General features: G+C 39.8%; 1 protein-coding gene, 1 long non-coding RNA gene and 1 pseudogene across 3 annotated transcripts; 2 read left to right on the forward strand and 1 right to left on the reverse strand.

Annotated features, from left to right (window-relative positions):
• The first annotated feature begins 535 nt into the window (after positions 1 to 535).
• LOC147473645 (uncharacterized) lies at positions 536 to 2,322 on the forward strand. The gene has a single exon (XM_086587182.1). It carries the CDS (start codon positions 565 to 567, stop codon positions 2,320 to 2,322), a length of 1,758 nt encoding a protein of 585 aa, XP_086443308.1. The 5' UTR covers positions 536 to 564.
• A 1,730-nt stretch (positions 2,323 to 4,052) lies between these two features.
• Positions 4,053 to 4,945, forward strand: LOC147473646 (uncharacterized). The gene is made up of 2 exons (XR_015210323.1): positions 4,053 to 4,274; positions 4,654 to 4,945. It is a non-coding gene; the product is annotated as an uncharacterized LOC147473646 (long non-coding RNA).
• A 51-nt stretch (positions 4,946 to 4,996) lies between these two features.
• Positions 4,997 to 12,659, reverse strand: LOC147473647 (pentatricopeptide repeat-containing protein At4g13650-like; annotated as a pseudogene). The gene is made up of 3 exons (XR_015210322.1): positions 12,527 to 12,659; positions 11,855 to 12,439; positions 4,997 to 6,408 (listed from the first exon to the last, which is right to left on the reverse strand). The product of XR_015210322.1 is annotated as a pentatricopeptide repeat-containing protein At4g13650-like (transcript).

The raw sequence follows: 12,659 nt of genomic DNA on the forward strand, positions 1-12,659 counted from the left end.
GCTTTTGTCGTTCCACGCACTGAGATTGGACACTGCGTGAGTAAATGTTCTTATAGCGATCAGTAGTGTAAGGGATCTGACATCTCCTTCATTTCTTATCGTTTCTATTCACTCGTTGGTTTTTCTTAGATTTTTTAGGTTCCTCTGCTGCTGTTGTCATCTGTAAATGTACGTATTTTCTCATATACTTTTATAAAAACTTATGGATATGGTTTAGCTGATTCTGTAGCTCTATAACTCATATTTCTTGAAGTGTTTTGGATATCATCTTGCGATAATTGCAAGTCTTGAAGTGTTTTGACGGACGCTGCGAAGGACCACACTTGGTTAGTCACCTGCCCCAATCAAAATAAATGGTCTAGCTAGTGGCAGTTTATTTCTTCCACACAGACTGACCTACAAGAGTGCAAGTCTTACGATCAGCAATAAAGTACTTTGATGTACCTGACCCACAGACTGAATAATGTACAATCAGTGATCTTCCAGCACTATATATAGAGCATAAACTTCACGTCTATCACGTAGCCAAGCCAGTGAAACTCACAACCCCATCATCACAAGTTCATGGCTTCGCATCACATGAAACTGCTGGTCTCTTTTCTTGTCTTATTAGTTTTACTGTTATTTTCTTCTTTCAATGTTAACTCTTCTTCTACTAGTCCCAGGGAAGAAGCCCATGCACTTCTCAATTGGAAAGATAGCCTTCATGGTCAGGCCACTTCTGCACTATCTTCATGGGTACTCCCTCCTAGTCATGTCAATTCTTCTCATCACTGCCGCGACTGGTTCGGCATTTCTTGCAAGGCGGGAAAGGTTGTGGACATTAACCTATCAAACACAAGTTTGGCAGGTACGCTTCAAAGCTTCCCCTTCTCAAACCTTCCAAATCTTAATGGTTTGAACCTCAGTTTCAATTCACTGTATGGAGCTATTCCAGTCCAAATTACTGAACTTTCCAAACTCAATTACATCGACTTTTACAACAATAATTTCTCTGGAGAAATACCATGGGAAATGGGCCAATTAACAAGTCTCCAAAGGCTTGATTTCGAGCAAAACCATCTTTCTGGCTCCATTCCTTCTAGTTTGTGTGATTTGAGAAACCTAAACTATCTATCCCTCTCTTCAAATCAATTTTCAGGTTCAATTCCGCTAGAAATAGGAAACTTGAAGTCTCTTGTGTCACTAGCTCTTTATCAAAACAATTTCACTGGTCCAATTCCACGTTCTTTAGGTAATTTGACCAATCTAAAATATTTGTACTTTTATCAAAATCAACTTTCTGGTTCCATTCCTTCAGAAATTGGAAACTTGAAATCTCTTGTGGAACTAAGTCTTCGTACAAATCATCTCAGCGGTTCAATCCCTTCTTCATTCGGTAGTTTACAAAACTTAACCCTATTGTACCTCTATGAGAATGAATTTTCTGGTTCCATTCCTTCAGAAATTGGAAACTTGAAATCTCTTGTGAAACTAGCACTTAGTACAAATCATCTCAGCGGTTCAATCCCTTCTTCATTCGGTAGTTTACAAAACTTAACCCTATTGTACCTATTTGCGAATGAACTTTCTGGTTCCATTCCTTCAGAAGTTGGAAACTTGAAATCTCTTGTGGAACTAAGTCTTAGTACAAATCATCTCAGCGGTTCAATCCCTTCTTCATTCGGTAGTTTACAAAACTTAACTATATTGTCCCTCTTTGACAATGAACTTTCTGGTTCCATTCCTTTAGAAATTGGAAACATGAAATCTCTTACGGAACTAAGTCTTTATACAAATCATCTCAGCGGTTCAATCCCTTCTTCATTCGGTAGTTTACAAAACTTAACCCTATTGTACCTCTATGAGAATGAATTTTCTGGTTCCATTCCTTCAGAAATTGGAAACTTGAAATCACTTGTGAAACTAGCACTTAGTACAAATCATCTCAGCGGTTCAATCCCTTCTTCATTCGGTAGTTTACAAAACTTAACCGAATTGTATCTCTATAAGAATGAACTTTCTGGTTCCATTCCTTCAGTAATTGGAAACTTGAAATCTCTTACGAAACTAAGTCTTTTTACAAATCATCTCAGTGGTTTAATCCCTTCTTCATTCGGTAGTTTACAAAACTTAACCATATTGTACCTCTCTGAGAATGAACTTTTTGGTTCCATTCCTTCAGAAATTGGAAACTTGAAATCTCTTGTGGAACTAACACTTAATACAAATCATCTCAGCGGTTCAATCCTTTCTTCATTTGGTAGTTTACAAAACTTAACCTGTGTATTGTATCTCTATAAGAATGAACTTTACAAGTTATTTGCCACAACAACTATGTGAAGGTGGACAACTTCAAAAATTCGCAATGCATATTCAATAATCTAATTGGTCCCATCCCCAACTTGAAAAATTGTCCGAGATCTGTTTTCGACTTCGACTAGATGGAAACCAACTCATGGGAGACATATCAAATTCATTTGGCATACATCCAAGTCTTGATTTCATTGATTTGAGTAACAACAACTTGTGCGGCAATCTTTCAAGTAATTGGAGTGAATGCAAAAATCTAACGAAGTTTTAAAATCACTAACAACAAACTCATTGGTACCATACCTCGTGAGTTTGGAAGCTTGACTCATCTAGGAATGTTTGATCTCTCATCAAACCAATTCACGGAGAGATTCCAAAAGAAATGGGGAACTTGCCTTTAGTGAATCTTAACTTGAGTGATAACCATCTTTATGGCAATTTGCCTACCGAGATTGGAAGCTTAAGTCATCTAGAGACACTAGATTTGTCCACCAACAATTTGAGTGGGCCAATACCAAAACAAATTGGTGATTGCTCCAGATTGCATCATCCGAACTTGCATAAAAATAAATTTAATGGAAGCATACCATTTGAATTAGGCAACTGGTTCACATTCAAGAGTCCTTTCGACTGAGCGAATACGTTTTCGGTTCTATTCCACCTTCCTTTGCTCAAATCGTAACTTGGAGAACTTGAATTTGTCACACAATATGTTCTCTCGGTTCAATTCAAGTTCATTGGCGAAATGCTACTAAGCTTGACTTGGCTGTTGATATATCTTACAATGCATTAGAAGGTCCGGTTCCCGATTGCAAAGCTTTCCACGATGCGCCCAGCCAAAGCATTTGTTAACAACAAAGGCTTGTGCGGTCATAAAAAGCTTTGTCACCTTGTAGATCTTACGAAATAAGCAAAGGTGCAAAAGGAAGAGTTAAACTTATCAAGATCATCATTCTTTGTCTTGTGGGATCGTTCTCTCTTTTTTTGTAATTGTTGGAACTTGTTCCATGTTTTATAAGAAAAAAGTGTTGAAGAGGAAGTGACAAGAGCAAAGATGTAACAATTTATTTAGTATTTGGAATTACAATGGGAGAATAGTATATGAAGACGTTATTGAAGCAAATGAGGGGGTTTAACGAGAAGTTGCATTGGGGTGGGAGGATATGGGCGTCTACAAAGCGGTTTTGTCAACTGGACAAGTAGTGGTCAGAAAGAAAATTCACCCCAAGACAAGATGATGAAGTGGTCAATTTAAGATCATTTCAAACTGAGGTACATGCATTAACAGGCTGAGACATCGAAGCATTGTGAAACTTTACGGATTTTGTTCACATGTTCGACACTTTTTTTGGTATATGAGTATCCGGAAAGGGGAACTTAGCCCAACTTTTGAAAGCAATGCAGAGGAAGCAATTGGTTTGGATTGGAAGAAGAGGATAGACATCATCAAAAGTGTAGCTAATGCCTTGTCTTACATGCATGGTTGCACACCACCATTGATTCATCGAGACATTTCGAGCAAAAATATTTTGTTGAATTCAGAATATGATGCTTTGCGTTCTTGATTTTGGTATTGCTCGAGATTTAATTCCCAATTCTTCCAATTTGGGCACCGCACCGAACATTATGGTTATTTGGCCCCGTGTAAAATCTTTCTTTCTCTCTTGTTCACTATTTACATTCGATTAAGTAGGTGAATTTATGGTTTTCTAACATGCGATTTAGTTTCTTTTTAAAATATCGACACGTTTAAATAATTTTTTTTCATGTAGAGTTGGCTTTCACAATGAGGTTGGATCGCAAAATGTGATGTGTATAGCTTTGGAGTGTTAGCACTTGAAGTGGTAATGGGAAATCATCCTGGTGAATTTTTATCATCTCTTGCTACATCATTTTCTACAAGTGGATCAAATGCTTTGTTGATGGATATATTGGACAAACGTCTTCAACCTCCTACTACGGAGCTCGTCAAGGAAGTATTGGTAAGCGCAAAACTGGCGTTTTTATGTGTAAATGTTAGTCCTGAATCTAGACCCACAATGGACTGTGTTTCTCGTAAACTAGAAAGTTTGAAGCTATCTCTTGTGGAGTCGTTCCACATGATAACTGTTGGACAATTGCTTTGTGAAGAAGTCTGAAACTATTTGAAGTACTTGTTACAATTATATTTCTTGTTACTGCTCAAATTAAAGTGGGGATTGTCTTTGGTTCAATAGTCATGTTTGTTTAGTTTTTGAATTGTCTACTATTACACTAATATTATCTTTCTGTGATGAAATAATAAAATCCCACGTGTTCTCCGTTCAAGAGAATTTTTTTGGAACCATGATATTCATATTGCTGCATTCTTTGTATTTTTAGGCAACAAGGGTTTGTTGTGCGCTAGTCCCAGTGTTCTAGATTTCAATCTTCAAATGCAAAACTTGCCACAACATGGTGAAATCGGCCTGTACGAAAATAGATGATTATAGTAAAAGATATTGGAGTCTCTTGCTTGCTCATGTTTAAAGAACATTTTAGTAATTATATGGTGGTTTCCTATGGGAATTATTTATTATCATGTGAATCAAAGCACCATGTGTAAATGTGTAAAATTCGTTTATCCTTTACCTTACCAAAATGGTTTGATTGATAGTATTGACTGTACTTCTTATGTGCATTGTCTACATATCTATTTCTTTTCATCGAAGCGACCTAGAATCAAGTCAAATGTAGTTATATAGAGATTTAACTTGTAGAAGTTTCCATGGTGGTAGAGAATGTAGAAGATGTCTCTTCCTCTGGTTCATTAGTGTAAATACTTTCAAGGCCTCTTAACACTGCCCACTTTGTGCGAATCCCGATATCAAACCATTCCATGATATCTGATCTTTCGTGTGAATTATCCCAAATGCTAAATAAGCTTCATCCACCCTGCCACATCTAGCATAAAGGTTGATGAGTGCATTCCCTATTGAAAGATCCAATGAATAACCAAAAACACATGCTTGAGCATGGATTTGCCGCCCTTGGTTGAGGGCTTGTATGTCGGCACATGCACTCAGTGCGCTAGATAACCCTATATTGTCTGATTGAATTCCTCGGATCAGCATCTCTACAAAAAGTTCAAGAGCTTCTAAAGACATCTCATGCTGCACATACCTAGAAATCATGGCGGTCCATGAGACTACATCTTCCTCTGTGAGTTTCCCAAGAATTTCTCGAGCAAGTTCCAGTCTTCCATGTTTAGCATACATATCTATAAGCACACTACAAACATAGACATTTTGATCAAAGCCAGTCTTTACGACTAGGGTATGGATCTGCTCTCCAAGATCCATAGCTCCCAAAAACGTACAAGTTCTCAGTATACTTGGGTATGTGTATTCGTTAGGTTCGACCCCTGCTATTAGCATTTGAGAAAACACGTCAAAGGAATCTATCAGATTACCCAATTGCCCATAAGCCACAAGCATCACATTCCACAGAACCACATTTTCTTTGTTTGTAGTATTGAACAATTCACGGGCAGTTGCAACATCAGAACATTTAACATACAGGTCCAACAAAGAACCTTCAATGATGGCATCAGAAGAAATTCCTGCTTTAATTGCATAACAGTGGAGCTGCCTTCCCTTGTGCAATGCCTCGATAGACGCACATGCGCTCAAGAGGCTCGCAACAGTTACACAATCAGATTTGAATCCAGAAAGTTGCATATCTTCATACAGTTCAAGAGCTTTGTTGCTAAATCCACGCTGAGCAAGTGCAGAGATTAGTGAATTATATGTGACTTTATCACGACTGGTCATTTCACTGAAAATGTGTTGCGCAGATATCAAATTACCTTTGTGAGAATAAAGGCTAACGAGAGCATTGCACACAAAGGTTTCAGAAGAAAACCCCCCACTTAAGGGCTTGTCCATGCAGCTGCTCGCCATGCTTGTACATTCCAATTTTTGTAGAAGCACTTATTGCACTGGAAAACACATAAGGGGTAGGGATAGTACCTGATTTTCGCATTCTGCAAAAGAGATTGAGAGCTTCTTTTTCTCGACCATTTTGAGAAAGAGCAGAGATCATAGCTACCCAAGAAATGCTGTTGCGTGAAGACAACTTGTCAAAGATTGATCTCACCTGTTGTGAATATATGACTGCGGAAACAACGTTACCTACAACAAACGGATCAATCTAACACAAGGATCGATCTTTCTCAATAGACAAGACTTCAACACCCTCCAAGCAATATCCCAACACTTCTCAATATCAAATAACAAGCATATAAAGTAAAACAATTAATGTAAAAGAAGAACAAACCACAAGGCGGATATATATCGTGGTTCGCAATTTGCCTACGTCCACACTGCGAGTTCCAAGCTTTACTAGATGTCCGGAGTAACAGATTACAAGTCTCTCAATTCACTCACAAATAATGAATACTCAACTCACAAAGAATTGCTCTCTTATAATCTCTCTCTTTCTTGGTTTTGGAAAAGTTAGGTTTCTCTGGAAAAACCTATTTTATACTATTTCGGAAAAGCTTCAAAACAGTGAATTTCGGCTGAAATTGGTGGAGCTTGGTCGGCGCCCAAAACACTGGAGGTTTCCCATCGGAGGCAGTGCGCTCAAAACATCGGTCACGGTAGCGGCAGTCGCGCATCATCCGAAGCAGGGCGCTCTAGACATGAAAAGAGAAAAATCCCTTTTTCTCTACATTCTCCACCTCGGTGAGGTTTTAACACATAAAACCAAGCCGAACACATCAAAAGAATAACACATCCCGGTAGGAACACATCCGATAAGGGAAGACTTCAGTCAACCCGCCCGGCGGTCATGCCCACAAAGGTCTCTTTTAAACATGTAGGATTTGGAGCAAGTCCAAACAGTGTTGGAACTTAACTCCGGTGACAACTTTCGTTAGCATATCAGCAGGATTGTCATGGGTGTCCACCTTCTCAAGTGCTACATCACCATCCTCAACGACATCCCGTATAAAGTGATAAGCGGACATCAATATGCTTGGTCCGAGCATGATGAACTTGGTTCTTCGCCAAAATGAATAGCACTCGACTATCCACAATACAAAGCAACACATTACGCTTCAATACTCATATCATCTAGAAGACCTCCGAAGCCATAGTGCCTCTTTCGCGCCTCGCCCAACGCCATATACTCGCCTCACCGGTAGTAGATAGAGCAATCGTAGCTGTAGCATAGACCTCCAACTAACCGGTGCACTATGCATCATAAACACATAACGATGAGTCGATAACGTCGTCTATCTAGATCACCGCATAATCGAATTCACAAACCCCGTTGACATAACAAGTGCCTCCACCATAAGTTAATCCCACATCCAAGGTACCCTTCAAGTACCTTAGTACCCATTTCACTGCCTCCCAATATCGCTTCCCGTGATTTGTCATATACCGCTTACAACACTAAGCTGCGGAAATATCCGGTGTGCGCACACCATAGCATACATTAAAGCGCCCCATCGTGACTTGCATAAGAAACATTAGCCATATGCTTTTATTCTTCCACCGGACTAGGAGAGAACTTAGTTGAAAGCCTAAAATGCCCAGCTAAAGGTGTAGAAACCGACTTTGCATTCTCCATACCAAATCGAGAAATTACTTTATGAAGGTATTTCTTCTGAGATACAACTATCCGTCGCTTCTTCCTATCTCTGTCAATCTACATGCCCAGTATCTTCTTGGCTCCACCTAAGTCTTTCATCTCAAACTCGAGCTAAGTTGAGATTTTAACTTGTCTATCTCCACCATGCTTTTGGAAGCAATAAGCATGTCATTCACATAAAGCGGGGAGATAGATGAAGTCATTACCACGAAGCGCTCTAAAGTAGACACAGTGATCATATACTTTACGCCGAGTGTACTCATGTTGCATCATGAATGTGTCAAAGCACTTGTACCATTGCACGGGTGATTGCTTTAACCCGCATGCGATTGACCGATTCAATTTGTATACATAATCTTCTTTCAAGAACGACGACAAACCCTTCGGGTTGTCTCATATAGATCTCTTTCTTCCAAGTCCCCATGCAAAAAGCGGTTTTCACATCAAGTTGCTCTAACTCCAAGTCAAGTGAGCAACTAAACTCAATAACACCCGAATGGACGTATGTTTGACCACCGGGAAAATACCTCATTGTAGTCGACTCCTTCCTTTTGTGAAAAACCCTTTGCTACCACTCTTTGCCTTGTACCCGATCTTGTCGGTTCGGGGAAGGACCTATTTCTTTTCGAACACCCATTTCTTTGCCGATAGTCCTTTTGCCCTTTGTGATAAAACTAGGTCCCATGTGTGATTTTTATCAAGAGATTCCATCTCGCTTGCATAGCTACCAACCAATCTCAGTAATGAGCATCTCTAACGGCTTCCTTGAAGCTATCCGACTCATCATCTTTGATATCCGGTGCATATGCCACTAAATCCACGACCATAGTGTTTCACCGGCTTCGTGCCCATACTTGTGCACTTCTTTAACTTGTCTCGTGGCTGTAGGGTCGCCACTACAAGTTCGCGGATGCTCTCTTGCTTCTTCTTCCCCGTTCTTTGTGGTGGTTCCATGATTTGGTACCTCATCATGATCTAACCGGTCATCTGCGCGCATCGACAACTCAAGCTCGGTGAAGCTTGAACTTCTATGGGACTTCGCCCATTCTACCCTACTTCGAAACTTCTTCGAAGATAACATGGAAGTCTCATCAAAGGTAACATCTCTGGCGACCCGGGAACTTGTGGTCTTCTAGACACCACAATCTATATCCTTTTACCCCATTTATGGAGCCTAAGAATATGGCCTTCTTAGCTCTAGGATCTAGCTTTGGCGTCCCTCACATGGTAGTAAGTCGTCGATCCAAACACTTTCATAAAATACTATAATCACCGGGTTACGACCACACCTCATAAGGTGTCCCCGCAATCTATAGCCGGGTAATCGGTGACTGTTATCAGACGGGTAACACGCCATGGACCGATCTACCCAATACTCTTTTGCCTGGGGACCGGCATTAGACAATAAACATCTTGCTCTTTCAAGCAAAGTTCTATTCATCCTCTCTCGCCATTCCATTCTCTGCGTGGCGTGCCCTCGATTTGTCCAAAATGTCGGCAATTCCTCGTCACAAGACGGAACTTTTGGAAAGGTCCATAGGTATACTCAATTACCATTCATTTAACCGTAATGTCTTTACATTCCTATCGTCGCGATTCTCAACCCTTGTCTTCCACTTTTAAATGTCTCAAACACTTCATCTTTCGATTTCATCATATACACCCACACATAGTGAGTATGATCATCAATGAATGAGACATAATAGTGGTTACCTCCCTTGAAGCCACCGAGGGTCCCCAAACATCCGTGATGCACATAGTCAAGGATGCTCCGTTGTCGTGTGCTTGCTTGATTTGAACTTGACTCTGCTTTGCTTCCCATAGACGCAATGCTCACAGAACCCCATACTTGGCTTCTTCAAGTTCTTCAAGAACCTCAAACGCAACAACTCGGACAAACCCTTTTCACTCATATGCCTAAACGCGATATGCCATATCTTAGTGCACTCGGAATCATTACTACATGCACCCATCGCTACATCGCCTATCACCGAACTACCTATCAGAGTATACAAGGTTTCATATTTTTGACCCTTCATAACAACTAAAGAGCCATTAACAATATTTAGGACTCCACCTTCGCCTACAAACTTGTGGCCTTTGGAGTCCAAGGTACCAAGAGAAATAAGACTTTTCTTTAGCTCAGGAACATGTCTCACACCGGTTAAAGTCCTCACTACACCATCATACATCTTGACCCGTATAGTTCCAATTCCTACCGTCTTACAAGCAACGTCATTACCCATTAAAACGGAACCACCATCAATGCTCTCATAAGAAGTAAACCACTTTCTATTCGGGCACATATAATAGGAACATCCGGAATCAAGAATCTACCTTTCGGTCATATAGTCTTGTGTGGACACACAGAGACTGAACTCATCCTCTTCAGAGCTTGAAGCATAATTTGCCTAAATTTTTGCCTTACCTTTCTTCTGACCATCTCTCTTGTTCTCTTTCTTCGGGTGAGGACAATTACTTGCGTAATGTCCATTTTCATTGCAATTGTAGAAGATCGTACATGTTTTAAAGGCTTCTTTGACTTGGACCTAGAATTTTCATTACTTGAATAATTACGTTCATACGATTTTCCTCTTGCCACTAGCCCCCGCGCATCAATGTTATTCTCTACACGTCTTCTTCATCAACTCATAAGAAAGAAGTGCACTCACGAACTTCGTCAAGATCGATGACTTCTCTCGTTCATGAATGTAGTCATTAGATGCTCATAGCTTTCTCGCAAGGAGAATATTAAACATGCCGCTTGATCCTCATCATCCATCTTCATACCAACATTCAAATAATCCGCTAGACGCCGACGGAACTCACTAACGTGCTCTTTTATCGTTGGACCATCGACCATCATAATAACCGATAAAGACGCTTTTTAAGGTACATCTTGTTCGATCATGCTCTTGGTCATATACATAGACTCTAGTTTTGAGCCAAATACCGGCAAATGTATTTTCTCCCATAACACTATACATGACCTCATTAGCAAGACATAACCGGATTGATGAACAAGCCCGAAGATCGAACTCTTCCCAATCATCATTACTCATATTCGTCGCCTTTAGATTTAATCCCCTTTAAAGCCTCGTGCAAACCTTGTTGGATGAGGATGTCCTTTTACTTGGACTTGCCAAATCCCAAAGTTATTCTTCCCATTAAACTTTCTACTTCAAACCTTGCGTTTGACATCTCGGGGAGCCATCTTTCAAGTTACACACAATAACCAAAAAAAAAAAAATTCACCTCGAATTTAATCGAACACCTTGTCTACACAAATTTCGGAAAAGCACTAAACTCAAAAATCCTGTGTCGATACCTACGCTCGATACAATTGTTGTGAATATACGATTTGCGGAAACAACGTTACCCATTAACAAACTTAATCAATCCAACACAAGGATTGATCATTCCGATAGACAAGACTTCAACACCCTCCAAGCAATATCCCAACACTACCAATATCAAATAACAAGCATATAAAGTAAAACAATTAATGTAAAGAAGAACAAACCACAAGGCGAGATATATGGTGGTTCGGCAATTTAATTTACGTTCACACCGCGAGTTCCAAGTTTTACTAGATGTCCGGAGTAACAGACATAAGTCTCTCAATTCACTCACAAATAGTGAATACTCAACTCACAAAGAATTGCTCTCTTTATAATCTCTCTCTCTTTCTTGGTTTTGGAAAAGTTAGGTTTCTCTGAAAAAACCTATTTTTATACTATTTCGGAAAAGCTTTCAAACTTGATTGAATTTCAGCCGAATTGGTGGATGCTTGTCGCTTCATCGAGGCGCAGTCGCTTAAAACACTGGAGGGTCGCAGCCCATCGGAGGCGAGCGCTTCAAAACATGGTCACAGTCGCGTCATCCGAGGCAGCGCGCGCTCTAGACATGAAAGAGAAAAAAAACCCCTTTTTCTCTACATCACCAAACTTATGCATCCACTTTTGGAATACAAATCAATCAAAGGGTTACATACTATCGGATCAGTGTCTAAATGATATTGTATAATCTTAGAATGAATTTGATCAACATAGTGAAGACTCAATTTCCCGCCACTACATGCCCGAAGGACAGTAGCAAAAGTAGCATTATTAGGACATGTACCACCTTGTGCTAAAACTCTGGAAAACAAACCCAAGACCCGAGTATACAATTTCTTTGCTAGAAACACAGATAATATAGCATTCCAAGAATAAACACTTGTCTCAGACAGGTTATCAAAAATGTTGACAGCGTAATTTATATCCCCATGCCTCAAATAAACATCAATAAGCTGAGCAGATAAATAAGTAGAATCTCCATGTAGCCCAGACCTCAAAACCTTGGCTTGAAGAGTCTTAGCATCTCTAACTGACCCATGTTCGAAACAAGCTTTCAATAACCAAATATAAGTGTTACTATCAGCTCGAACATCAGAAACGTCGTCCACCATCACATTTCTACCATCATCAGATAACTCATTATAATCACAAGAAAAAACTGCACAACTAGTACAGTTTCGAGCTAATAACTGCGAAGAGAGAAACAATAAAACAAAGACATGAATAAATAAACAAACACGAAACAAGAAAAGCAGAAATGGGAATTGAGTACGTACCTTTTTGAGAGATTGATGACAAGTTGAAATTTTAATTTTTTGCGGGAAATGAAAGTATAGTGAGTTTGAGAAAGAGGCAGCGAGAAGAAGGGAAAATGAAGACATGATGATGATATTTTGAGGTTCATGTTCG

This window comes from Coptis chinensis, unplaced genomic scaffold, assembly GCF_015680905.1.
Source record: "Coptis chinensis isolate HL-2020 unplaced genomic scaffold, ASM1568090v1 utg1955_pilon_pilon, whole genome shotgun sequence".
NCBI lineage: Eukaryota > Viridiplantae > Streptophyta > Magnoliopsida > Ranunculales > Ranunculaceae > Coptis > Coptis chinensis.